General features: G+C 41.2%; 1 protein-coding gene and 1 long non-coding RNA gene across 13 annotated transcripts; both read left to right on the top strand.

Moving 5' to 3' along the window:
* Nucleotides 1-1,204: 1,204 nt before the first annotated feature.
* On the top strand, nucleotides 1,205-2,268 carry LOC144996499 (uncharacterized). 2 transcript variants are annotated; one of them, XR_013659436.1, is made up of 2 exons: nucleotides 1,205-1,345; nucleotides 1,538-2,268. It is a non-coding gene; the product is annotated as an uncharacterized LOC144996499 (long non-coding RNA). The 2 variants fall into 2 exon arrangements; XR_013659435.1 differs by having other exon boundaries at nucleotides 1,209-1,349.
* A 546-nt stretch (nucleotides 2,269-2,814) lies between these two features.
* Nucleotides 2,815-27,758, top strand: sec31a (SEC31 homolog A, COPII coat complex component). 11 transcript variants are annotated; one of them, XM_023960760.1, is made up of 28 exons: nucleotides 2,815-3,018; nucleotides 3,971-4,050; nucleotides 4,213-4,336; nucleotides 4,699-4,897; nucleotides 4,986-5,081; nucleotides 5,154-5,294; nucleotides 5,363-5,505; nucleotides 7,254-7,353; nucleotides 7,431-7,592; nucleotides 8,765-8,917; nucleotides 9,010-9,231; nucleotides 9,313-9,387; nucleotides 9,472-9,513; nucleotides 12,229-12,477; nucleotides 12,573-12,669; nucleotides 15,178-15,356; nucleotides 15,432-15,558; nucleotides 15,630-15,775; nucleotides 16,629-16,802; nucleotides 17,536-17,709; nucleotides 17,885-17,995; nucleotides 18,227-18,329; nucleotides 19,367-19,741; nucleotides 21,327-21,382; nucleotides 25,223-25,450; nucleotides 25,524-25,643; nucleotides 25,718-25,789; nucleotides 26,675-27,758. In XM_023960760.1, the coding sequence occupies exons 2-28, from the start codon at nucleotides 3,972-3,974 to the stop codon at nucleotides 26,852-26,854; spliced, it is 3,927 nt and encodes a 1,308-aa protein (XP_023816528.1). In that variant the 5' UTR covers nucleotides 2,815-3,018; nucleotide 3,971; the 3' UTR covers nucleotides 26,855-27,758. The 11 variants fall into 11 exon arrangements, with proteins under 11 accessions (XP_023816528.1, XP_023816529.1, XP_023816530.1 ...); XM_023960761.1 differs by having other exon boundaries at nucleotides 25,226-25,450; XM_023960762.1 differs by having other exon boundaries at nucleotides 19,388-19,741.
* Nucleotides 27,759-27,925: the final 167 nt, after the last annotated feature.

A 27,925-nucleotide genomic window follows, 5' to 3' on the forward strand; every position in this document is an offset into this window, starting at 1 on the left:
TTCCCTAAATTATAAAGCACATTTCAAAACTCTCTCCAGGTTATTTTTTTATTGGGAATATTTTTCTTTTTCTTTTTTAGCCAAAACATGTTTTTACAAATTTATCTTGTATATTTACACGGAAGTCTGAAAAATGAAAGACTTTCAGTTAAATTTTTTTCAAGATGTGTTGATATTCCTCCATTACCCAGGATGCTTTTCAAAATAGTCAAACATCGTAATGCGCATGCGTCTCTGCAAACCTCCACTGAGCAGGCGCTGGACATTCGCAGAGAATCATGGGACACGAACTATAGGAGCACGTGGAGGGTAATGTGTGATGATAATATAAACGTTTTTTCCCCCTTAAATAGATATGATATTTTCAATATTTTGCTTACTCTTGAAAAAGCGAGTTGCGTTAAAGTAAAATATGACTATTAAGACATTATTTAAAGTTTTTTCTTCCCACAGGAACTGATTCGCAAGAACAAGCAAGAAGAGCGTCTATTTTATTTTAGTTCGTATTTGTTAGATTAAAATTATTTGTGTGACCGTGTGCCTTTAACTTGTTTTATGTTACTAAAAATGTTCAAACGTCTCCGTCAGTTATGAGTATCAGGATAGTTAGTTAAAAGTACTTTTTAATTCACTTATATTTGTTCACTCATGTTTTCTAAAAGCTCCCAGTTTACTGTAATTGCATCTACTTTGATTGAACTTGTGTAACAAAGTGTGATGTGACGTCAGATTTATTTATAGAACTGCATTTTTGGTTGAATTGGGTTAAAATACCAGGGTCTTTCATTCAGCTGTTTACTATTTCGAGTTCAGATTTTCCGTTTACTTTTACTCTTAAAATGTCATTAATGTGTTTTTTTTTAAATGCAACTGTGGTCTGTAAAGCGCTGTGATGACGCAGCGCCTGTCTGACATGCCGTACAGAAGTGAAACATGGAAACCTTTCATTCATTGTGACTCACTGTTCTCTGCAGAGAAGACTCTCCTCTCAGCTCCATCATGTCGGGCTAAATCCTGAATGTTTGGAGGAACCAAACAGCCCCACCCTTTAGCGGATGCCTTTCTACCTTTAGGTCCAGAAAACAGCTCTTCTTTGGATTTCTAGGAACCTTCACATGGGTTTGGGTTCAGGAAACGCCTCATTTACTCATGCAGAAAAAATAACATCTACAGGGGTTACAACCAGCACAGCAGTATATTTTCTCAAACACCTCCTATGATCCTGTTTGCGCTTGCTTTTTTTCTTTGGTTTATAAAAGGCAAACAGTTACGATTGATCTTAAGTGTTTTATTTTCTTCTATTTATGCAGAATCAAAGACATTCCTGTGAGGAGTCGACGCTCTTGTAGGTACTTCATCTTAGCCGCAAACCGGTGCACAAAGCAGTCCCAATGATTAAATCAATCACTACCCATCTGACCCACTCCTGTGTGGGAAAGATTATCCGTTCGCTCATAACTGAGGGTTCTGCGCCGCTTTTCCACCCACTCTCAGCTCCAGGGAGGCTTTTCAGCTGACGTGTTTTGTTCTGTTCCAGGTTTGGCCCGTTGCTGACAGTTCAGGTGATCTTCTGAACGTGTGGATCTTCACCGGACCTTTCAGGTCCTAAACTACTTAGACTTTTTTTTCCTTATCCATTTGCTTTGAAGCAGGTTATATTGTGTGCAGTATTTTATGTACAATCGATAACATAAACGTTTTTGCCACAGTTTTATATGAACGGATGCCCTCTGTCTGTGTTTATTCGTTTCTTTTTTGATATAGACTCCAGTTTTACTACAAGAAATATTTATTTCATGTTATGTTTGGAAGTTCTCTGTGTAAAAATTATCCATTTACAAGAAATAAACCTGGAAAAATCCAAACATCACAATTTGCGCGGCTTAAAAGTAATTTTTAAGTTGTTGTTGTTTTTTTATTAAAGCAAATATTTAAACAATCACGGCATGTTTGTCAATGACATCAATACTTCTAGTATTATTGCACATATTTTTTAGTTAATAATAAAAAGCATTCATTATTTGCAGCTGTTACTGTTGAATGTTGACATTTCTAATCTTAAATGGCCTCTTGGTTTTCTGTATCATGTCTTCATAATTTATACTTAATTCATTTTTATTATTTAATACAGATTTATGAATGTAAAGGATTTTATGGAAAGATTGATAATGGCTGCACCAAATGTAACTGTTTAAACTTGATTTACAAAATGTTTAATACATCTTTGTTAAAATGCTTTTTAAATAAAGTTTTTATGCATCATTTTAAGCTTTTGTTGAGCTTTATTTTGTTTATGCAACTTAAAATGTTGAAAGTGGACATTGGGTAGCTTATATTTAAACAACTATTTTGTTTTTATTGCAATAAGATTATTTCAACTTGGGATCAGTTTTTACAGTGAAGTTATTTTAGCTGAAAGGGACTTTTCATAAACGCTTTTAATGAATTCTAAAAAAAAAGTTTTTTTAAGAAATTTGCAATACTTGGCATGTTAGAGGCATTTAATACTTTAATTTCTGGGAAATCATTCATAAGAGCAGCTTTCTAAAAATCAAAACCATTATTTAATACATTTCATAGAGATCCTTTTATTTTAAATCGCTGAAATTCATGAAAAACAAAATCTATTTTCATTGAAGATCACATGTGTGACAATCCCTAGTATTGTGAACTACAGTTCTCATATATTTTTTTGTATTTCTTTTTTTATAATTATGTAAATGTGTGTATATCATCTTTTGAAGTTCTAATAAAAAAAAAAAAAAAAGTTAGCATGCTAGCAGCTAGAAACCGGAAATAGCTTTTTCTTCTTCGTGGGAGGAGGAGTTTGTTGCTTAGTGCCACGTTGATGGAGACCAGTGTGGACGTGGAAATCTGTCTGGAGCCGGTAGCCTCTTCCTCCGTCTTCTGCAGCCGTTAACGGATTGAAGCACGCACGGGAGTCGTCTTTCTGCGCTTCTTTATGCTATCGTTGATGTGAGGAGCCGCGAAGGAAAAGAAGCTAAGCTGCTTAGAGAAGTAAGTACATCCGTGTTAGCTACCTTACCTAACCTACCTGTCTCATTATCGCGCACAGGTAGCTAGGAGGCTACAGGAGACAGTTTGCCCTCAGGCTTAGAGTAATTTAACACGTGTTTCACTTTCATTGTTTCCTGTTGTCAGGGCTGTTCTGCTTTTTAAATGACTTGTCAGCTGTTAGCTTAATGCTAGCTGCTGTTTATCAAGGCTAAAGCCAGTGCAGTCGCTGATATCACACGGCGCTTATCTGTGTTGTTATGAAGAAAAGAAAAAGTTTTGTTCAAAATGCACAAACCTGCTGCACCTAAACAACAATTTATGGTTTTTCTCCAAAAGAACCAGGAAAATGTTAGTTTAAATATTTTCATTATTCACAAAAGTGAATTTAAGGAAATCGCTGCATCCACAAGGAAATTGATTTACATGAGTGACGTATGTAAACACATGATCATGTACAAAACTTTAAATCTGGCTTTAAGGATGCGTATTTGTCTTTTATCATAGATTTAGTTAATTGTATTCTTAATAACAGCTGATAGACACTGATTATTTAGTTTGGATGCCATGTTTTGTTTAGTGTGTCTAAAGGGTTTTTCTGTGCAATTTTAAATGGTTTGTTTTTAACCAAGAGACGATCTTTGAGTCAACAAAAAGAATAAAAATCTGTAAAAAAAAAAAAAACTTTAAAATTCATCATAAATGTGCTATTTTTGAGACTTGTATTGTCTATGGGACCCAGAACTGGGAGGATCTCAATATGAGCTCATCATATGTGTTGTGTAAAAAAAAAAAAAAAAAAATCAATTTACTGGTTAAAATGTGATTAAAAGTTAATGTTTTGCCGTCCCTAAAGAAAAAAGGTTTTACTCTTTTGCTAATTAGATGTTTTTGCTCCTGTTCATCTTTAGCTTTTCTACAAACCTCGCAGTAAATCATACCTGTTTTCTTCCAGGATGAAGCTCAAAGAGGTCAACCGCACAGCAATCCAGAGCTGGAGCCCGGCGCAGCACCACCCCATTTACCTTGCCACAGGTGTGGGACTGAGGAGGTTTTTGGGGGAGTCTCCTTTCTTTTAGGACTCGCATGTCTGAGATTTATCTGCTGAAATATTCTTAAAGGAGTCTTTTGTCTGTGCATGCAATAGTTTGGATTGGATTTGGTTTTCTGTGACCTGAACGACCACCTCTCCCGCAGGAACGTCCGCCCAGCAGCTGGACGCCTCTTTCAGCACCAATGCCTCCCTGGAGTTCTTCGAGTTGGACCTGGCCGATCCCACGCTGGACATGAAGTCCTGCGGCTCCTTCTCCTCCGCTCACAGGTAGAGAACTCCTCAGGAGCAGCTCCTCTGACTCTTGGAGCATCGGCACTGGATCTCCGTCCTTCTGCTGTTCTCCCTGTTCACATGTGGACAGTTTGTCAAAGTCCTGACAAATGCCTCAATAAAATAAAAACAAACGACTGACAGATTTCGTGTGGCCCGCTTTCAAGTGGTGGGGGTGTGGCCTTCCAACAAGCTCACTCCTGATTGGTGAAGGCGGATTCCATAAGTTATTCCCTCATTTGTTCATAAATGTTTGGTTTTTTTCCCCTTCAAAGCATAACAGCTGAAACTAAACATTCTTCTTTTTTCCTACTTAACTGGACCCTAAACTGCCTTGTTCGCCCCTCCTCCCCCTACAGATACTACAAGCTGGTCTGGGGCCCCTTCGGCATGGACTCCCAGAATCACCCAGCCGGCGTCCTGATCGCAGGCGGCGAGAACGGGAATGTGATCCTGTACGACCCGGCGAGGATCATGGCGGGAAAGAGCGATGTTGTCATCACGGAGAGCGATCGGCATTCGGGGCCGGTGAGGGCTCTGGACGTTAACCCGTTCCAGGTGACGACCCGATCGGTTCTGCTAACTTACATCCGGCTTAAATGAAGATCCTGACTTCATTTGTGGGGTTTTTTTTCACCTCCCTCAGGCAAACCTGGTGGCGTCAGGCGGGAACGAGTCTGAAATTTTTATCTGGGACATGAACAACTTTGGATCTCCAATGACGCCGGGACCCAAAACTCAGGTAAGAGCTTTCCCCTCAGTGAACTTGTACCACATCTGTGACGGTTCTGACTTCTCCGCGTTGGACCTCAAGCCTCTGGAGGACATCAGCTGCGTGGCGTGGAACCGGCAGGTCCAGCACATCCTGGCGTCCGCCAGCCCGAGCGGCCGGGCGTCCGTGTGGGACCTCCGAAAGAACGACCTCATCATCAAAGTCAGCGACCACAGCAACAGGGTACGTTTGGCGACCCTCCGGTTCCCCGCAGCGCTCCAGCCTGCCTCTCACCCCAGACTCTGTTACAGATGCATTGCTCCAGCCTGGCCTGGAACCCGGAGGTGGCGACGCAGCTGGTTCTGGCCTCGGAGGACGACCGGATGCCCGTCATCCAGATGTGGGATCTACGCTTCGCCACCTCTCCTCTGAAGATTTTAGAGCATCACACACGGTAAACTCTCCTGTTAGGCCACCGCAGGCGTAAGCACACCGTACGTCATCAGTACGCGCTACTTCAGTTCCGCGGAAATGGTGCGGTCTATTTTCCCAACGTCCCATAAGGTGGGCGTGCGGCTTCTAGATCAGTGTTTTTCAGCCAGTGTGCCGTGGGAGATGGTCAGGAGTGCTGTGGGAAATTGCCCTCATTAACTGATCTAAAAACATTTTCTAACTCCAGGATATCAGCTCTGTGTTCAATCACTTTTTTCTTTGTGTTTATTTGATTCTATTAAAGACATTTTGATAAGAATGACAGTACCCCGATTTAGCCGTAGCTTCAGCTGTTTTTGGAAAAGTCCCGCCCCTTTAACTGTCTCCACCAATCTTTCTTGGAGGCTTAATCACACGTCATCAGTCTGACCAATCAGAAGTGGTTCAAGTCTTCACTTCCTTGTCCCGATTTAGCTCGTAAAGTCGCTCAGTTCTAACAAAAATACCAGCTAAAGCTCGTCTTTAGCGGTGTAGCTTTCCACAGAATCCGGTATCAGACCGTGGAACAAGTGAACAAAACAATGAAGCTCAGAGACGAGAGTCTTTCTGCCATCAGCAGCTGCTTTCGCACTACATCTCCCATGATGCATTGGAACAAAGTGAAAGCGTCTCGGCGCATAATGAATCTTCGTTGTTGAACGTCTTGAAACCACAACAAACACACATCAAACAGTTTTTAAATCCTTTAACTTAACCTATGTTACATCTTTTACAAAAAACAGCTGCAGCTTCCATTTTTTTCTGCCACAATCATCACAAAAATGCATGTGAGATTGTGGAGGGGCTGTACATCAATACAGACTGTGAATATCTCTCTTTTTTTTTTAAATTTTTGGATGCTGGTGTGCCGCGGGATTTTTGTCAAGGTTAAAGTGTGCCGTGGCTCAAAAAAGGTTGATAAACTCTGTTATAGAGAACTGCGAGACTCACTTGTGCTCGCCTAAAGCCCGGTTTATGCTTCACAGCAATCGTATCCACAATCATGCCTATCTATCTAGTTCACACTAAAGTTGGCTGGTTTTGCTGGCGACTGTCTGCGAGAATCGTAGTGAACTTCCGAGTGGCGTTTACACTTTTCAAGGGACGCTATCGCCTCCAGTGTTTTATAATATTTATATTTTATTTATATATATTTTTTTATTTATATTTTATCTATTTATATTCTAAATGTTAATTTATATATATATATATATATATATATATATATATATATATATATATATATTCCCATTTTATATTTTAAATATTTATGTTTTTTAGTTTATTTTAATTAAGTTTTTATTTATATAGTTTTTTTAACCTATTTTAGATTTTAGATATTTATTTATTTAGAAATAATTTTTTTTTAGATTTTTAGTAAATTTTTTAACCTTTTATTTTTTAAATATTTATTTAGAAATTTATTTGATTTAAATCTTCATTTATATATTTATTTTTTACTTATTTATATTTTAAATTTTTATTTAGTTTTTTTTATTTATATAGTTTTTATTATCTATTTTCAATTTTCATTTATTTACTCACACTTTGATTTTTTTTTTATTTTGTTCAATGCTAGAGAACTTCATACTAATTACCGGTATTGTTGTAATATTGGGCAGTAAAAATAAAAGCTAAACTGAATTCTGGGGGTCTAATAAAGTTATTCCATCTTTCTTCACCTGCTGGACTCGTGTGACGGCTCCTGTAATACCTGTTTTCCACCTGCAGGGGGATCCTGGCCATTTCCTGGAGTCTGGCTGATCCCGAGCTGCTGCTGAGCTGCGGGAAGGACAGCAGGATCCTCTGCTGGAACCCCAACACGGCGGAGGTGAGGCCCGCCCGGCGGCGCTCCGTCAACACGTATGTCCTCTGCAGACGTTTAAAGGCGTGCGCTCCGGTCCGCAGGTCCTGTACGAGCTGCCCACAAGCAGCCAGTGGTGCTTCGACATCCAGTGGTGCCCCAGAAACCCAGCGGTGCTGTCGGCCGCCGGCTGCGACGGACACATCGACATCTTTTCCATCATGGGCGGCAGCAACCAGGCCCAGAGCCAGAGACACGCCGACCAGGTGCCGGTCTTTCAGAGCCAGAGCGTTCCGTCTGCGGTTCCCACTTTTCATGATTTGCATCCTTTTGTTGGGAGGAATTTGTCAGCCGTGTTGTGGCAAAGTGTGACATTTGGTGATTTTTTTTCTTTTTTTATATTTTTGCACAACATGGGAAGAAGAAAGCTTTTGTTCAATCCTCACAAAATTTCACACACACACACCGCCGGTCCAGTCTACAAACACGACCAAAGAGCGGTTGACCTTAGACCCCAAAAAATATCTCCTTTCTACGACAGAGTTTTAGGGCCAGTTTACAAAAAAAAAATGTAATTCCGACTTAAGTCGTAAATTTATGAGAAAAAATATCGTAAATTTACGAGTCATAGATTAACGAAGAAAAAACAGCAAAGTTGTCTGTTTATCAGAGCCTAGCTTGAAGATGAAAGATGTGGAGCGTTCTGTGAGGCTTTATTTCCGGATAAGTTTAAAAAACAGAGATTCTGGACCTTTTGACGACTCAAAATCAGATTGTTGTCAGTGGAGCCGGGTGTCGGTAAAGCGGAGTTTCATCTGTAAAATAAGGAGCTCAGAGAGACGTTTAGGTGTAGAGGACCAATGCTTTATTTTCCTTTTCGTCCACATACCCAGAAGTCCATTTGTCTCCTGACGTCATGAACCTGTCATGGACAGAACACCAATGTGTAAACGGTTCCATATGCCCCCTCCTCCAGATGAAACGCCCCGTTTCAACATAAAACAACAAAGAGGAATGAAAATAGTCTGTTGTATTAGCAGAAGAACGTTGAAAATGCCAGAAAGTGCTGCTCCTCCTCAGACAGAAGCTTCACACAGACTTTGAGATCTTGGTTTCATGGAGGAAGAAAGGATTCAGGTGGACATCTGCAGAGATCCTGCAAACCATTCATCAATAAATAAAACTTTAATAAATCGTAAATCAAACAAATGAGCTTCCAAACATTTGGAACGTTATCAATAAACATTCAGCTCACCTGTTCAACTGAGTTAAGTCGGTCTGCTCTGCTGCTGCGTGGCGTTCACTTGCTGCTCCGTATGGGGAGGGCTATGGAGATGAAATAAAGAGAAAAAGCTGCCCTTTTTAGGGAAAAGGTGTTTTTTTTATTTTCTTTAGTGATTTGCTGCTTGTAGTTTATTTTTTATTGTTCCTGTTTCAGATCAGCAACTCCTTCGGGAACATGGATCCTTTTGGGACGGGCCAGACTTTACCGCCTCTGCAGCTGCCCCAAACCTCAGCCCCCCCAGCTTCCGTCATCCCCCTGAGAAAACCCCCCAAGTGGATCTGCCGCCCTGTGGGGGCTTCGTTTGCTGTAATACAAACCTGTTTGTCTTCTCGGGTGTGCAGGAGGTGCACAGCCGTTCATGTCCTCATACTTTGTGTTATCGTCTTGCGCTCTGGCAGTTCGGAGGAAAGCTGGTTTCTCTGGACAATGCGAAGCCGCAGCAGCAGCAGCCGTCGTCCCATCTAGTGCACATCAGTCAGGTCGTCACGGAAACGGCCCTGTTGGATCGCTCCGAGCAGCTTCAGGCCACTCTCAGCTCCAGGAACTTCGTAGGTTTCTGCCAGGAGAAGATCGATGCCGCCGAAAACGAGTTTGAAAAAACCCTTTGGTCTTTCCTGAAGGTACGAGCTGAACGAGAACGCTTTCAGGAGAGTTTTTTTTAAATCAGTGATACTTCAGTTGGGCCATGTTCTGTTTTCTAGGTTAATTTTGAGAGCGATGTTCGCAGCAAATACCTGGAACTTCTCGGGTACAACAGAGAGGAACTGGCCTCAAAGGTAGCAGAACATCAGCGTGTTCTCCTGCAGAAACGTCTTGTTGTTTTCAGCACTTCGTGTGACGTTTGGCTGTTTGTTTGGCAGATTTCAGCAGCTTTAGCTGAAAAGCCTGCTGACCTTCCACAGGTGAGACACCACACCATATATATATATATATATATATATATATATTTATTTATTTATTACTTTGTTTATTTATTGTTTTCAAAAATTTAAACAATTAGAACACGAAAACCATCCAGTATTATTGAAAATATATGCGAAGGCATTTTCTTTGAATAGTCCATATAAACAGAAATGGGAATACAAAGAGATTTAGACTCAATTTGGGGACAAAACAGTGAAATATTAATCAAATCCATTCATGTTACATGATCACTGGTCACACAATTTTTGATGAACTCTTTATAAATGTACTTTATTTTTTATTTTATTTTTTTCCTTCTCAATTAAAATTATGTGGTAATTTGATAATTTCTTCCCATAATTTGGGATAATCAAGAGTCCCAGAATGGAGCTCTGTGGAACTCCACTTTAGATGCAGAACCAGAAAGGTCGTTTTTTTTAAAGAAATATACAAAGACCAGTCAAAAAATGAATTTATCTAATATATCGTATTATATCACTTATTATTAGCCTCAAAATATCATTTGATTAATTATCAACACGTTTGCTGGGAATTATATAAGTTTAATGGCAGAGATCCTTTTTAACAGTTACAGTTAATAGATTTTATAATCTTCACTTGCTTTTGGCCCGTAATGTTAATTAAAGTGGTTAACGTTCTATTTAAATGTTAAACAGATAAAGAGCCTTTTTTGTGTGACTGCAGATGGAAAGTATTAATAAATTTAAATGGTTGTTAATGTCCCACCCTCCGGTCTTTTCATGATGATGATGCCGTTTTTACTCAACTCAACTCAACTTTATTTATAAAGCACTTTAAACAGAACAAGGTTCACCAAAGTGCTGAACAATACAAAAATTAATAAAAGCACATAAAAATATAAAGCATAAAACACATAAAATAGGTCCGGATCCCAACTCAGTTAAAAGCCAAAGTGAAAAAATATGTTTTAAGAGCAGATTTAAAAATACTGAGTGAGTTTATCTGTCTGAGGTACAGGGGCAATTCGTTCCAGATTTTTGGTCCGAAGACTGAGAAGGCTCGGTCACCTTTTTAGCCAAAATTTAAAACATGGTGTCGTCTTCTAGGACATAGTTTCTGCAGAGCGGCAGGAGTTCATTAGAAATTCACCTCTTGAATTGTGGGCGGGACTTTTGGCGTGGAAGTAAGCCTCCGCTGATATCCCATCATCCCTTTGTTTACACTTTCTCCTGCTAGCTTACAGCCCCTCACAACCCCAGGCTAACATTAGCAAAACATTGTAAATACTGAAATGCTATTTTAATCCTAAATTTGTTTGTATACGTCCTCCATCATGAGAAAAATGCTACAAGGACACGTTAAAAACACGATTTCCTTTGGAGTGGGTCTTTAAAAATTGGATTATGGCAACTATAAAAAAACAGTATGACACTGTAGGGGTGGTATTATTTAAGTTTGCCTGTTCCCACTCTCTGTAGAGCAATTAAAAAACTTTATTTTTAATGGTTTTAGTGCAAATATTTCTAATTGATGATTAGAACCAATTATAATGACACAAACACGGCATCATTTTCTTTTCTAATCAATTCATGAATAATAGATCTGATGTATCTGTATTGTTTGAAATAAATCTATCAAAGTTAAACATTTATTTTCTTGTGAGATTAACATATATACAAGTAACTAAAGACGTGAACAGCTTTTCTGCTTTAGAGAATCTGTGTTTTCTTCCCTTTTGTTCTTCTGGAGTTTGCAGTTTTGTCAGCAGGAAGTGTTGCAAAAGACACACAAAAAAACACGCATGCCGTGTTTCCGTTTAGTTCCCCCTCGATCAAAACTCTTTTTTCGTTTTTTTGTTGTTTGCTTCTTTAGTTTATTCTCATTCACGCCGTTCCTCTGAAGCAGAGCTGACAGTGTAGTTTATGTTAAAGATCGGGTCACAAAGTCCAGAGAAATGCAGGGAACTGATCGTTAAGCGTCCTTTAATGGTGAAAAAAAAATTAACGTTTCAGAAATGCATCGGATATTTCTGTTTCAGGAAAATCTAAAAGACAGAATTTTAAATATGTGGTTATAGTTATAAATGATGGAGTAATGTAAAGAAAAAATGTTTATAAATTACAATCTCAAATTAAACACAGAAAATCCAAAGTCATTTCTTTTTATTCTTTAAATAAATCTGCATTGATTACACTCTATTATATTTGACATTAAATGTAGACAAACTGGGGATTCATGTAAAAATTCACACTTAATCTCTAAAATGTTTAAAGACCAGTCAGAACAGATCCAACCCTTTATTTGCTCATTTCAAACTAAAATCTTAACTGTACAGCAAAAAATAATAAAATAAACAAATGTTTTGACCAAATATGGTAGCAAAACATTTGAAAAAACAACAAAAATGTAAAAATAAAATAAACTTATATCCAGAAATATTGATACAGCAGTTAAATAAGTATATTTTTTAAATTGGGGAAGAAATTTTGCTTAAAGTCTTTTATTTAAATCACTGAAATCCAGAATCTGGCAAACAAATCTAAAAAAAATTGTTTTTTTGTTGATCAATCTTTGTTTTTTAAAGGTTTTGAAACATTGATCTATTTTTGTAATCTATTTATTCCTTTTTTGGTTGTCATGGCAACGGAGCATAGTTTTTATGTTACTGTCGTGGAGGATAGAGGGGCTCGGTGAGAGTCTGGTTCTGACCCGTGTTCTGTCGCGCTCCGCAGCCGGACCCGTCTGTTCCCGCCCCCCTGCAGCCGCCCGCAGACCTTCCTCCAGCAGACGCTCCAGAAGCTGCTTTTGACTGGATCGCAGCCGCAAACTCGCAGCCAGCCGTCACTCTGAGTCCAACCCCAGAGTCAGAGGAGCCTGAGGAACCAGCCGAAGACGGCCAGGAGGCAAATCTGGACCAGGTTCTCCAGGAGGACGAGGAGGCAGAGGAGAAAGAGGAGGAGGAGGAGATTCCCCTCAACGAGGTACCAGTGAAGGACATCCTGGCTGTAGATGTCAGAATGAAACCATGTTTGTGTGGCTGTTTGTCGGCATGTGGGACATTTTTCCTGTGTTTTAGGACGTGGCGGCTCCAGCTGAGGAGATCAGTCCTGCTGAGACGCCTGCTGCGGTTCCAGCTCCGACGCCAGCAGGAGTCGCCCTGAGCATCAGTCAAGGTAGAAGCTCCGCCTTCCTGGTCCGTCTTGAGCATGAAGGCTGATTTCCACTGGTCCATCTGCGGTCCGTCTCCGTTGGGTTGATACCAAAAATGATCGACCTTGGTCGCCTTTCTATGGAGTCCTATACTGTTCATAATTAAATAAATAAATATTTGATTCAATAAATAAATATGGCCTCGTGCAAATACACAATCAACCAATAAATCTCTCATAAATATATAGAAAGATCATGAAATTGTGAAAAACCAGCACACTGATTTTAAATTAGCCATTGTATTATTCAATATATTTCATTTTGCTTTAAAAACATGTTCATTATTTTAAAACAGCATTTTAAAAATATTCATTTTTAATCATGTTGAATTTTACTATAATTCTGTCTTTTTTCAGAAACTCATATTTCAAAATCGAATATTTTCCAAAGTAGCTTTGTTTTATTTCATGTTGCTGTTTTTCACAATGGCGTATTTATTTCATGAAGAGCTTTTTCAGCAGAATGGGTCTTTCTGTCAATCAGTGAAAGTGGGCGGGATCTAAACGCTCATTGGCTGATCCACGGAAATCGACTCATATTCCTCGATACCCGCTCAGCGGTGTTCCAGTCAGAGAGATGACATATTTCAGCGATATCCGCGAGGCTTTGCTGACATTAGAGATCAAATAGAGACAAACTATCTGTCTGCTGCAGAAGACGCAAACATCCACAACTCTGTTTTTGTAGTTTGAGGGTTTGTGTGGACCAAACCACAAAGGAGCTTCGGTCGTCAACATCTTTCACACTCCTCATTCTTACGCCATTCACTCACAGCTCACATCGTGACATATGTCGGCTCGCAGGAGGATCGACAGAGTGAGACCAGGCAGCTGCGCAAAGCGGGACAAGCCTGCTCGGGCCTCCTGAACCTTATGATATTTTTCTATTTTCATTGAGACAATGATTATAATCAGGTCTTCTGGTTTTATTTTTCCCTCTCAAGGAAAATGTTGAACCTTTCCTGGGATGACGTTTCTGACATCTTAACACTCTCCATGTACATTGTGCATCCATGCATTGTTACTGAGATAAGCACAAGCAACCGCTCCATGTGGCTATCAGGCTAAAAACATTAGCTTGTTGCCCCTCCCACACGCGGCATGGTGCGTTCATGGAAACTCCAGTTCATAGAAGCTTAGTGGAACTCCAACAACCACTCAGCCTAACTTAGACCACTACTATACGTTCATGAGAAGATGAAAATTGCCAAACCGACCACAAAATCACCTGAATTATGCACACTCGCCCAAAGCCACTTTTATCCGCAAATTTAGAACCAAAACTGCCCAATTTCTTGTAACACTGTGGATGTGTTGAGGTGCATACTCCCCCTAGTGTTGAGGGGTGTGCATTGCGCCGTCACGTTTGCTGAAGCATCTTCGATCGATAAAGTCAGGGGAGTCAGGGTGCTGCTGCTCATGTCTGGGTAAAGGAATAGCCAATCACAAAAGTGTCTCCGCCTTGTCTAGTTTGATTGACAGAAAGACCCATTCTCCTGAAAAAGCTCTTCATGAAATAAATACGCCATTGTGAAAAACAGCAACATTAAATAAAAACAAAGCTACTTTGGAAAATATTGATTTTGAAATCCGAGGTTCTGAAAAAAGTAATAAAAAGTAATAAAAAGTTAATCTGTGTTGAAGTCATGAAAATCCACTGCAACCATTTTTCTCCCCTCATTTCTGCCTCAAAGTGAGCTTCAGGCGGTGTTCTAACATAACCTTTATGCAAATTTTAAATAGCGGACAGATAAATTTAGATTGTTTTTGTTTGTAATTCCTCTGTTCATTTGACAAAGTTTGAGTTTTAAGGATTTATTTTTTTCCAGCAGATGAAACCTCAAATTGAATTGGAGAGATTAAATTAAGATGATCAGATTTCCTCTGTTTTTTTGAATTTGCAAAAGTTGAAACACCTTAAAAATACCTAAATTTTCTTATTACAAATTGTAAAAAACATAATGCACACTTCTCTGAAAAACATAAGTATTTTTATATTTAGTCATAGTTTAAAAAACTCCTTCTGGACTGATTTTCGGGGACTTTAGACGGCTTGTTGAAGGAATCTGGTGCTTCATTCTTGTGCAAGCGGGAGACGGAGGAGATTATCTGGACCGGCTGGGTCAGATTGGATTTTGAAGGCAGAGATTATGTCGTTTTTACTCTGATTATTAATCCAAAAGGGGTCAGCGTGATCTATGGGGTGCCTCAGGGTCACATGCTCGGACATCTGCATTTTCCCCTGTGTAAAAGAGTCGCACCAGTTTTTTTTTAGATTTCTACAATTTTTCTGTTTTTATTTCTTTCCGTTCCAGTTTTTTTAGCGGGTTTCCTGCTAGTTTGTTGAGTTACTGTGAATTTTTGAGATGAAACTTTAAAAAAAACAACTGAGAAATAGGAAAACCCATAAATTGTTAAAATGTTTCGGTTTTTCATTAAAAAAAAAAAAAGTCAACCAAACTCTCCTTTCAGATGTGGACGGGCTGATCACTCAGGCTCTGCTGACGGGAGACTTCGAGGCCGCCGTGGAGCTCTGTCTCCATGACAACCGGATGGCGGACAGCATCATCTTGGCCATCGCCGGAGGCGCCGAGCTGCTGGAAACAACCCAGAGAAAGTATTTTACGAAAACACGCAGCAGGATAACGAAGGTCAGAGCTGGAAGACGACGCCCTGAGCTGTGACGGGAGTTTGTGCTTTTGCTGACGGAGGCGTCTGTCCCGCAGCTCATCAGCGCCGTCGTCACCAAGGACTGGCACGACATTCTGAGGACGTGCGACCTCCAGAACTGGAAGGAGGCGCTGGCCGCCGTCATGACCTACGCTCGGCCCGAGGAGTTTTCGTCTCTCTGCGGTGAGTTCGTCTGAAGGCTTCTCCCGCCCCGCCCCGCCCTCTGCCTTCAACGCTCGGTGTCTTCTCCTCAGACCTCCTCGGCGGCCGACTGGAGGCTGCGGAGGACGCTCAGCTGAAATCTCAGGCCTGTCTGTGCTACATCTGCGCCGGAAATGTGGAGAAGCTGGTTTCCTGCGGGACCCGAGCGCAGGCTGGACACAGTCCTCTGTCTCTGCAGGTTTGTGTACGTCTGATGGGCGGAGTCTTCCTCACAGCTTCATCCTCCTCATCTTCAGACTTTGTCTTCCACGGTCGTTTCACTTAAACCATCAAACACTTTGTCTTCCTCATCATTATGACATCTGTGTGTGTTTGAGACACATGAATGAACATTTCAGGGTTGATGGACAAACATCAGCTCTAATGAGGCTTTGATTGTTGGTCTGGACTCTTTAGGAATTTGTCTTTGGAAGTTTGAGAATCCTGCATTCCTTATTGTATTTTACAATACCCGGAAGAAACATGTTGATCGTCTCAGATTCCCTGCTGGATCAGACGTCTGGCCTTAATTAAAGCAACATACTCTTATTTTGAAAAAATATTTAAAATAGTAAAATATAATAATAATGATTTGATTTTGATTTGAATTTGAAATGGTTTATTTCAAGCAATTAAGTAGAAATAATACACAACAAAACATCAGTTATACATTCATACAGTAACTTATCAAACTTAGGATAATTAGACATATTAATAAATATTGCTTGAAAGGGAGTGGAAGGAAGCGACCATATATAATCCCACCCCGTTATACTATAACCATTTTATTACATGATTTATCAATATCCGGTTCCCGGTTTTTATCAGACAGAATTAAAAGTCATAAGATATCGATAAAGCGTAACCCGGAACCGGAATTAATTTTTAATTAATTTTTTTAATAATTTTAAAAAAATCCCACCAGTACAATCAAAATAAATTGAATTAATTGTTAATAAGACAGATAAAATCAAATGAAAGCATGTTTGATCCTAAAGCAACATGAGAAACAGTTGGCGTTTCTCCTCCTGACTGGCCTTGTGTTGCCTCAGGATCTGGTGGAGAAGGTGGTGGTGCTGCGTCAGGCGGTGGAGCAGACCCAGCGTTCTGGCCCCGCCGCCATCGGCGTCCTGCTGGCGGAGAAGATGAGCCTCTATGCGAACCTCCTGGCCGCTCAGGGCAGCCTGGCCACGGCCATCACCTACCTGCCTGACGACACCAACCAGGTACGGGTGGTGTTCCTGCCCTCTTGACCTTTTCCTTTTTATTTTTTTTTATTTTGGTATAACATTGAGTCTCTCCTTTGTTTTCTATGGAAGCATATTGAATTCAAGACAAAAAGTATCTGGTTGTTGTTGTTTTTTTAAATACTTTTTGTGAGTTTTTTACCCAATAAATTTTGCTTGTTCCCAAAACATTATTTATTTTATTTTTTCAAAATACTATTTTTGTAGAGAATTCTTTTTTCGTGTATTTAAAAAATACAGTCGTTTTTTTTATATTTTTGGTTTTTCAAAATAAATTTGGTTTTGAGAAAATGTATGGTTTTCTCAAAACAATTTTATTTTTGTTTTTTAAATAAATGATTTAGTTCTTTTCAAATAATTTTTTGGATACTTTTGCCATTTTTTTTGTGCGTTTTCTTAAAATTAAAAAAACACTCAAAACACTTTTTTTTTTAATAAAAATTTAACAAAATTTAAAAAACACGCAGTGAAATCGTTATTTTTTGTTTTTGTGAAACATTTTATGCCAATCTTTGAAAAAAATTACCTTAAACTTTGAATCATTTAGTTCATAGTGTTCCAGACAAAAATCAAGTTTTACTGATCCATATGTCAGATTTTTATGCCATATTTAGTAAATATACAGAGAATAATTCACTTTTATGACATTAAACTGTTAGAACTGTGAGATCTAAGCCAGACCAGGTCTGAAAACTAAATTCTTCTGTTACAGGTTTCTGTTCAGCAGCTTCGGAACCGCCTCAGCCGGGCTCTGGGGCATCAGGTGGCTGCTCCTCCCACACACCCCCAGGGGGTGCCGTCCCATCACCCCCAGCCCGGCTCCGCTCCGTTTGTTCCCGCCCAGCAGCCCGCCGCCCCTCCGGCCCAACAACACTACCGCCAACCCGTACGTCCCTCAGCTGTTTGGTTCCAGTTTCTTCTTCTGGTTTCCGGCCAAACAGGAAGTAGAGATCAAACTTCAGGAGTTGAAGCTGCAGCCTGTCCTAACTCTTCTTCTTCATTGTGCCGTTGTCGGTGTGTCTCTCCCCTCTCATCTCCATCGCCATCTCTGTGTGCCTCAGGTGAGGGCTGCCTCCACCGTCACCTCCTGGAGTAACCAAACCCCCACAGCCCTCCCCAATGTCCCTCCTCTTCCTCATCCTCATCCAGTAGGCAGCGCCTCCAACCCGCAGGTACACCAGCCGCTCACACAAACCAGCCGCACACCTCATTGCAATTAAAGCACGGCTGTGACAATCGACCTGCCTGTGGCTCCGCCCTCACCTGCGGCTACATATCACCCCCCTGTGATGTGTTCACTGCCTCCCCATCTTTGCTTGGATTGCCTGCAGTTGCCTGACGCATGAGGATTCAACGTCACCCAAGCAGAGGAAAATCATTTGAATTTGTTTGTGTTCTTGTAGGCGGAGCCTCCGGCCCCTGGGTACAGGATGCTGACTCCCGCCTCCGCAGCGCCTCCTCCCGCCTCTTCCGCTCCTGCCTACGCATTCTCGCATCAATACCAGCGTAAGTCGAACTCTGAACCTCATCAGACACGTTTCCACGATTTAATTTATTTTTTAAACGTTAGCCAGAAGGTCAGCAAACGACTATTGATGTTTATTTCAGGCTATAAGACCGGTCACTCAGTCCAGTTCTCATATACAGTCAATTGAAACCAATCGAGTTTCATCTGTCAGACTGAGATTTTTGGGTCTTTGAAGACAAATGTGGTTTAAAATGTCAACTTTTCCAAGAAACTCCTGTCTTTGTTGGTTTGCAGAAGCAATCCTATTAAGATTTCTAAATTTTCCACAATTTTGTTTCTTTTTGCTTAAAAAAATCTCTCGTCATTTTGGATCAATTCTTAACTTCGCAAAGTTTTTACAGACCAACTCCAATAAAAAAAAAGTGTTTTTGGTGTTTGTAACGTTTTCTTGCGGCATTCTCATGATGGAGGACGGACATTTGTAAAGAAAATTACGCTCAGTGTTTCTTTATGTAAATCGTTGTGAATCAGGAGCAGACGAAGAAAAAAACGCCGTTTGAAAGAGATTCTATTTGTTCTATTTATTCTATTTCTATTTTCTATTACATAGAAAACACCACAACTCCTGCCTCTGCAGAAACGATGTGCTTTTTTTGGATTTTTGACTGAAAACGGCATAATCCTAATCACAAGACCACATTTTGAAAATAGATTGAAAGGCGATCGGAGGGGAGCTTTAAGAAGTTTTGTTGTCCAATAGAAATTTGTGAGGAATCTCCAGCTTTTCTTCCACAGTCACATTTCAAAATGCTACAGCTAGCAGCAGCAGCAGCTCCCCCTCTCAACTGTTTTACCCACATATTTTACTTTTATTATTGAATTGAATAATTTTTTTCTTTCTTTACTGATGGTGTTTTTAAGAAAAAGAAACTGTTTTTTGTACTTTTAAGCAATAGGGTTGATCAGGTTTTTAGACATCTTCTGTTTTTGGAAGCGTTTCCGCTGCGTGGCACTAACCGCCGTCTGAACGCTCGCCGCGCCGCCGTCTCACTGCATGACTCTTCTTCACTAACAGAGCCTCATGTGCGACTCCCAGCTTTCCCTCAGGTCAACCGGTACCCGTCCCAAGCCGGCGGCCAGCCCGCCTATCCTCCTCAGTACTCATCAGCTGCTCCTCCTCAAACTCCTCCCACCGACCCCTCGTCCCCTCCTCCCCACCCCCCTGGCTTCCTGCCTCAGTACACTCAGCCCGTCCCGCCTCAGCCGGCGCCTCTTCGTTATCCCGGACAGCCTCCTTCCTCGCACCCAGACTTCTTTCCTTCCTCCTCCTCTGCTTCTTCTTCTTCTTCTTCTTCTTTTTCTGCTCTTCCGTCCTTTGGAGAGTCTTTCCAGCATGGGGGGCCAGGATCTCCCGTGTCGTACCTGCCGCCCCCGCTGACCGGAGTATCAGGTACTGAGCTCGAGCCCCCACTGATCCCCAGGTCTGCATGTCCTCCTGATTCCTGCTGATCCATCCGGTCGCTCTGGGAGGCTTCGTCCACAAAGGAAAACGTTCTTTTTTGACAGAAAAGGAAACTTTTTATTGCATTTTTCATCAGTTACATTCTTTAAAATGAAACACAGTTTTCATTACGATAAAACTTCTAAAATTATGTTTTTAAAAACCTCAAATGACATTAAGAAAAGCATTAATGCAAAAAGGGCAAAAGTTAAATAAGTTAATTCATTACAAAAGTAAAACTTTATCGCATCAAAGTTTGACAAGATAAACTGCGTTTTGGCGCCACCTCTGAAAAAATCAAGATTCTTTTGAAAGAATTATAAATAAATTGTGCCTTTTGTACCAAAACAATTTGTTTTCATGGTAGCGCTAAACGCAGACAAGAGTCAAACATTGAAGCTTGTTTGTCTGGAATTAAAACTTCTTTTGTGGACGAAGTTTTTCATTGTTGATGGAATAAAAAGCATTTTTTATCTGTATAAATGATCAGAGTTTATTCTAACATTGCATGTTTTATTATTTACTCAGGTTTTTTTAATAATCTGTTACAATTATTTTAAATTTGATCACAGTTTTGTTGTTTGCTCTGAAATCATTAAATTGATTAAATGACAATTAAAACGATGTCTTTAAATGTATTTTTACATTTTGGATGGTAAAGTAAATATAATTTTGGGTAAATAGGAGATCAAACAGGTAAAGTCAAGATTTACAACCTTTACTTTGTTTTTATTCAAATGATTTTTCTTTATTTTCTTTATTTCTTTATTTATTTTTTGCATGTTTATACAAAAAATCAAATAGAATAATGTACAAACTAATAACTTTTTTAAATGTTTTTTTTAAATTCCTAAAACATTAGATCAGGTTTGAAAAATAGGAGAAAAACTTTATTTATAATCATTAAAATCCTCAATGGTTCACTAAACTCAGCAAAAATCTACAAAAAGCATTTTAATGAAGCTTTTTAGAATATATTACATTAAACGAAATCAAAATATTTTAATCCAAAATGTATTATGATTAGAAAACTGATATAAAAAATATATTCCTCTAGTGTTCCACCTAACAAGTGATGAGAGCAAAACTATCAGGTGAAAATTGTCCTTTTAGATTTACTAAACCGGTATTATCGTGCAAACACAACTCTAGATGTTTTTGAAAAATTTTGGCTTCCAAGTATACGAATTGTTAGAGAATATGACAAATTTGAGAGAAGCTGGAATGTTTTTAATTAATCATCCTATTAAGATAAATGAACAAAAGAACGATGTCAAGTGATGAGGAAAGAACATAGATGAATAATGTAAATGGAACTGATAAGAAAGAGAACAGACGATTTACAGGAGTACGGTGAATAAGTGAGATTCTATATGCCGGTCATGTGACCTGATCATACTTGATCACAAGATTTTTCTAATTATTTTTTTAATACATGGTTTCAATTCTTGCAGAAATTTTACATTTTTTTTCCTAAATTGGGTTGAAAACATGTTTCTCTATGTAAGTGTTTCAGAATTTATTTTCTCTGCAGGACCTCAGAATGGCTGGAACGACCCCCCATCCCTGACCCATGCATCAAAGAAGAAGGTAAAGATCCACCCCCCCCCCCCCCCACCTAAGGACTTGTGGTAGTTGAAGTAAAAGGTTTTTTTATTAAAAAAAAAATACCAGAACCTTTGTTTTGTTTTCTAGATTTTTATTTTTACAAACTTTTTTTTTGACAGTTTGAATGTTTTTCAGAAAGTTTGTGCGAAAAGAATAGAATAGGTCTTTAATAATCCCTAAGGAAATTTAAAATGACTTTACTGACCTTTAAACGTGGAATTTCATAGCAACGTTTGTAATAAAAAGTGAGAGCTAAGTATTTGGCGTAAAAGATAAAAAACAACAACAAACGTAGTGATCATGTGTCTGAATTATGTTAAAATCCAGGCCACTGGATACGTTTTTAGGAGTTGGGGAGGAGTGAGGGAATTCAGATACAGCCAAATAAACTGGCTAATGCTAGCCCACGAGGATCATGGGAAATGTCTAACACCAGCTGCCTGGAAAGCAGTTTAGCCTGTAAACATCTACAACAAGGGTTGGTTTGAAATGAAAGTTCTAATTATTTCAATAAAGAATGTATTTGCAGTTAAGATGAATATTTTCTAACTCTTAAATCAGTTTGTTTTTCTATTTTCACACTAAATCCAGAACAATTGGTTCTTTTTGAACCCTTCAAGTTGTTTTCTTTTGGGTGAAGGATGGTTCTGCGTGTGACTGTTACTAAACAGATTCAAACGTGGTTCCGTCGCTGTTCACTCTAAGGTTTCTCCCTCTTTCATTTATGGAACTGCTGTCAAACGTCATGCTTTAAAGTTGGATGTTCTGGTTTACTTGTAATACTTTAGGTAGACCTCTTTGCTGAGTTCTAGCATTTTTCACAAACAATAGGTGAAGAAGTCTTTTTACTCGTTTGCAGATATCTGCAAAAAAAGAAAATCGCCTTTAGCATCATAAGTCAAAAAATAACTAAAAACTTGGAATTGTGAGAAGAATCTGTTCTCCTTGAGTTCCTTTTTCTTCCAGTTATTTTGCTTTTCTTTTAGTTGCATTTTAACAATGTGATAGTTGTTTTACTAGAGCACCCATAAGTACTTTTTCCACCTCTGGGGATTTTGGCTGGAAATTCAGTTTCATGGGCCTTAATTAGCTTTTGAAATTTGAAATGTAGAACCCTATAAGAACCCTATTGGAACTCAGTAGGAACCCCATAGGAAACCTGTATGAACCTATGGGAACCCTTTTGGACGCCTATGAGGACTAGATAGGAACCCTATTGGAACTCAGTAGGAGCCCTATAAGAACCTTGTCGGAACCCTGTAAAACTCCTATAGGAAGCCTAACGGAATCCTGTAAATATCCTATGGGAACCCTTTAGGAATCCTATAGGAACCCTGTAATAACATAATAGGAACCCTGTAAGAACCCTAAAGAAACTATATAGAAACTCTTTAAGATCTATATAAAATCTGTTTATAAACCCTTTAAGAACTATTTAAGAACCTTGGATGAACCTATGGGAACCTTTTTGGAAGCCTATAGGAAGCCTTTAGAAAACAATATAGGAGCCCTATGGAAACCCTGTAAAACTCCTATGGGAACCCTGTAGGCACCCTGTAAAACTCCTATGGGAACCCTGTAAAACTCCTATGGGAACCCTGTAGGCACCCTGTAAAACTCCTTTGGGAACCCCGTAGGCACCCTGTAAAACTCCTTTGGGAACCCCGTAGGCACCCTGTAGAACTCCTTTGGGAACCCCGTAGGCACCCTGTAGAACTCCTTTGGGAACCCTGTAAAACTCCTATGGGAACCCTGTAGGCACCCTGTAGAACTCCTTTGGGAACCCTGTAAAACTCCTATGGGAACCCTGTAGGCACCCTGTAAAACTCCTTTGGGAACCCTGTAAGAGCCCTGTAAAGCTCCTATGGGAACCCTGTAGGCACCCTGTAAAACTCCTATGGGAACCCTGTAAAACTCCTTTGGGAACCCCGTAGGCACCCTGTAGAACTCCTTTGGGAACCCCGTAGGCACCCTGTAGAACTCCTTTGGGAACCCTGTAAGAGCCCTGTAAAACTCGTATGGGAACCCTGTAGGCACCCTGTAAAACTCCTCTGGGAACCCTGTAAAACTCCTTTGGGAACCCCGTAGGCAGCCTGTAGAACTCCTTTGGGAACCCCGTAGGCACCCTGTAGAACTCCTTTGGGAACCCCGTAGGCACCCTGTAGAACTCCTTTGGGAACCCTGTAAAACTCCTATGGGAACCCCGTAGGCACCCTGTAGAACTCCTTTGGGAACCCTGTAAAACTCCTATGGGAACCCTGTAAAACTCCTTTGGGAACCCCGTAGGCACCCTGTAGAACTCCTTTGGGAACCCTGTAAAACTCCTATGGGAACCCTGTAAAACTCCTTTGGGAACCCCGTAGGCACCCTGTAGAACTCCTTTGGGAACCCTGTAAAACTCCTATGGGAACCCTGTAAAACTCCTTTGGGAACCCCGTAGGCACCCTGTAGAACTCCTTTGGGAACCCCGTAGGCACCCTGTAGAACTCCTTTGGGAACCCCGTAGGCACCCTGTAGAACTCCTTTGGGAACCCTGTAAAACTCCTATGGGAACCCTGTAGGCACCCTGTAGAACTCCTTTGGGAACCCTGTAAAACTCCTATGGGAACCCTGTAAAACTCCTTTGGGAACCCCGTAGGCACCCTGTAAAACTCCTTTGGGAACCCTGTAAGAGCCCTGTAAAACTCCTATGGGAACCCTGTAGGCACCCTGTAAAACTCCTATGGGAACCCTGTAGGCACCCTGTAAAACTCCTTTGGGAACCCTGTAAGAGCCCTGTAAAACTCCTATGGGAACCCCGTAGGCACCCTGTAAAACTCCTTTGGGAACCCCGTAGGCACCCTGTAGAACTCCTTTGGGAACCCTGTAAAACTCCTTTGGGAACCCTGTAGGCACCCTGTAAAACTCCTTTGGGAACCCTGTAGGCACCCTGTAAAACTCCTTTGGGAACCCCGTAGGCACCCTGTAGAACTCCTTTGGGAACCCCGTAGGCACCCTGTAGAACTCCTTTGGGAACCCTGTAAAACTCCTATGGGAACCCTGTAGGCACCCTGTAGAACTCCTTTGGGAACCCTGTAAAACTCCTATGGGAACCCTGTAAAACTCCTTTGGGAACCCCGTAGGCACCCTGTAGAACTCCTTTGGGAACCCCGTAGGCACCCTGTAGAACTCCTTTGGGAACCCCGTAGGCACCCTGTAGAACTCCTTTGGGAACCCTGTAAAACTCCTATGGGAACCCTGTAGGCACCCTGTAGAACTCCTTTGGGAACCCTGTAAAACTCCTATGGGAACCCTGTAAAACTCCTTTGGGAACCCCGTAGGCACCCTGTAAAACTCATTTGGGAACCCTGTAAGAGCCCTGTAAAACTCCTATGGGAACCCTGTAGGCACCCTGTAAAACTCCTATGGGAACCCTGTAGGCACCCTGTAAAACTCCTTTGGGAACCATGTAAGAGCCCTGTAAAACTCCTATGGGAACCCCGTAGGCACCCTGTAAAACTCCTTTGGGAACCCCGTAGGCACCCTGTAGAACTCCTTTGGGAACCCTGTAAAACTCCTTTGGGAACCCTGTAGGCACCCTGTAAAACTCCTTTGGGAACCCCGTAGGCACCCTGTAAAACTCCTTTGGGAACCCCGTAGGCACCCTGTAAAACTCCTTTGGGAACCCTGTAAAACTCCTATGGGAACCCTGTAAAACTCCTTTGGGAACCCCGTAGGCACCCTGTAAAACTCCTTTGGGAACCCTGTAGGAGCCCTGTAAAACTCCTATGGGAACCCTGTTAGATCCCTGGTTTTGAAAGCACTCTTTTTGTTGTTGTGCAGCAGCTTCCAGAAAACTACACCCCCCCTGCCCCCATCACCGCCCCCATCATGGCCCCGCTCGGCACTGACCCGATGGCTCAGCAGATTCCCCCGGCGGCCCCACAAGGTCCCCAGGTCCCTTTTTCAGGCATGCACCAACAGCAGCTGACCCCCCCCTCTGTGAACCCTGCAATGCCCAACACTAGCATGGAGGGAGCACCAGGAGCCCCCACAGGAGACATGATTCAGGTATTTCGAGTCCCGGTTTCTGCAGCAGGCGTCCGTCGTGATGAAAGTCTGACTCCTTGTGTTGGTCCCTCAGCCGCTGCAGTCCATCCCTGCAGAGAAGATCCTGAAGAAGCCCATCCCAGAGGAGCACCTCATCCTGAAGACCACCTTTGAGAGTCTGATCCAGAAGTGTCTGGCCGTCGCTGCCGACCCTGTGAGTCTGCAGGACCAAGTGGTTCGCTAGCGATCGCATGAACTCTTTGTAACCCGGTTCTTGTCTCATCACAGCAAACCAAGAGGAAGCTGGACGAGGCCAGCAAACGCTTGGAGGCACTTTACGACAAACTGAGGGAGCAGACGGTGAGGCGCCTCAGAAAACTCATCACGTTACTAAGTGGAGTGTCATCTCGACTTGAAGATACAGATGAATGTCATCTACATATAATGCTACGATCACACCGGGCTGAGAAATACGTTTGAGCGACCACTTCCAATGAAAAGTCTTTTCAAACGCACGCAGGCTTCCATGTAGAAAACTCAAGTGTCGCTGCATCAGTTCCCGGGCTCCACGTACAAAACGCGCAGCCACGGAACGTGCGTTAAAAGTTAAAATACTTGAACTTTTAGGTATGGGCAGTTGCCCGGGGCGCCAATTCAAAGGGGGTGCCGGCTCAGAGCTTGGGGAAAAGAAATTTGCGCCTCTGTGGTTTCCTATTATATCTTGTACTGTTTGGACTTGTACTGTAGCAAATCGGCGCCCTCTGCAGCTGTGCTCAGCAAATAGGAGCTCGCAGAATGTCTTGCCCATGCAGTAATTCAGTGTAGAACCGCCACTGCTCTAAGTCTTTCGTGTATCGAAATAGAGCTGTGAAAAAAAAAAAAGCCTGGAGAGAGAGATTCACCAGATTTGCTCTGTTTCAACACTTTGGACCAAAACTCTTCCAACTGTAGGTACATGCGCTAGCATCAAATAGCGCAGTGTAAACGCCGTATGCCGCCAAAAAAAAACGCCCACTCAGCGAGTTCCACACATGCTCAGTGTGTACGTAGCTTAAGAAGAACCGTCTGTATTTTTAAGGATGGGCTTCCACATTTAAGCCCTGAGGTTCTCCTGTGCAGAGACTAGAGCTTTCCTCTTAACACCCGTCCAATTCTTAAGAGTCTTTCCAAGAAATGTATTTATTGATTGATTTATTAAGTATTAGAATCTTGTCCACTAACCTCAGCTGCTGTTCTGCTGCTCAGCTCTCTCCCCCCATCATAACCGGACTTCACAACATCACCAGGAGCATCGAGGCTCGGTCCTACACGGAGAGCCTCAACATCCACACCCACATCGTCAGCCACAGCAACTTCAGCGAGACGTCGGCGTTCATGCCCGTCCTGAAAGTGGTCCTGACGCAAGCCAACAAGCTGGGCGTGTGACGAGGCGGAGAGCGGTCGGAGGTCGACCCCCGCCGGTCAGAAGTCGGTGGTCTTCCGCTTGTTCATCACAGAGCTGCTTTCTTATTGCAGAGGACGAAGGATTCTGAGGCAAACGGCAAAAACGTTCTCTTCCTTTTCGTGCCATTTAGGTTTTTTTATGACGCAACTGAAACACAAGCCATGGTCAGTCCGGCCCGCTGGGGAAAGGAAAGGCGGAGCCAAACAAAGGGCTGTAGAAACTACGCTTTACCACTAGAAAAACTGCACGTTTGGTTTTAGAAATGAAAAGAGGAAAAGCAACAAAGATCAAGGTGGCAATTGTTTTTTTTATAATTTATGATGCATGCTTTTGGCGAACAATTTATGCAACACTTAGATTAAACATGAACTTAATGACGGCTTTTCACGTTTGGGCATTACCACAAGCATCGTATACGATTATGAACGTATAGATTGGCTGTTTTGTCTCGCTAGCTCAGATTTAAGCTAATAGCGGATGGCTTGAATTAAGCAAATGGATCGTTTGAAAAGAGAAAAAGGGATTTAAAGTTCTGCTCTTGAAGACGGACGTGCGCCACTGCTGTTGCCTTGGTTACCACTCTGGACCAACGCATCCGCGGTGCCGAGCCACATCCTCATGTTTTACCCCGTCTCTTTTTTGTTGTTTTTATCCGTGTAATCACATGAAAATGGGCTGTTCTGGAATCCTAAGGTGTTCACGCCCTAACGAGTCGCTGAAGGTGATTATCTAGTGATTTACTGAACCTCAGAGGGAACCTGATTTTCATTCCAGCTGTTCTGACAGCACGAGCGGTCAGCCTCACGTCGCTGTTCGTAAAAGAAAATAAGTCTTTGTTTTAGATCGAAAACGGGCAGTATTTTCAATAAATAGTATTTATTTACAGTGTTGTGGTTTTATTGCATTTTTTTCACACAACAAAAGCTTTTTCATGAGAACAAATTAAACTAAATTAAATCATGGTATAAAACAATAGGTAAAAAGAAGCATTTTAACTCTGTAAAGCCCCACCACATTGGAAAAATAAAACAAATCAATTTTTTTCTAATTAA

Source organism: Oryzias latipes, chromosome 12 (genome assembly GCF_053564925.1).
Source record: "Oryzias latipes strain Hd-rR chromosome 12, Olatipes_Hd-rR_3.1".
Classification (NCBI taxonomy): Eukaryota; Metazoa; Chordata; class Actinopteri; order Beloniformes; family Adrianichthyidae; genus Oryzias; species Oryzias latipes.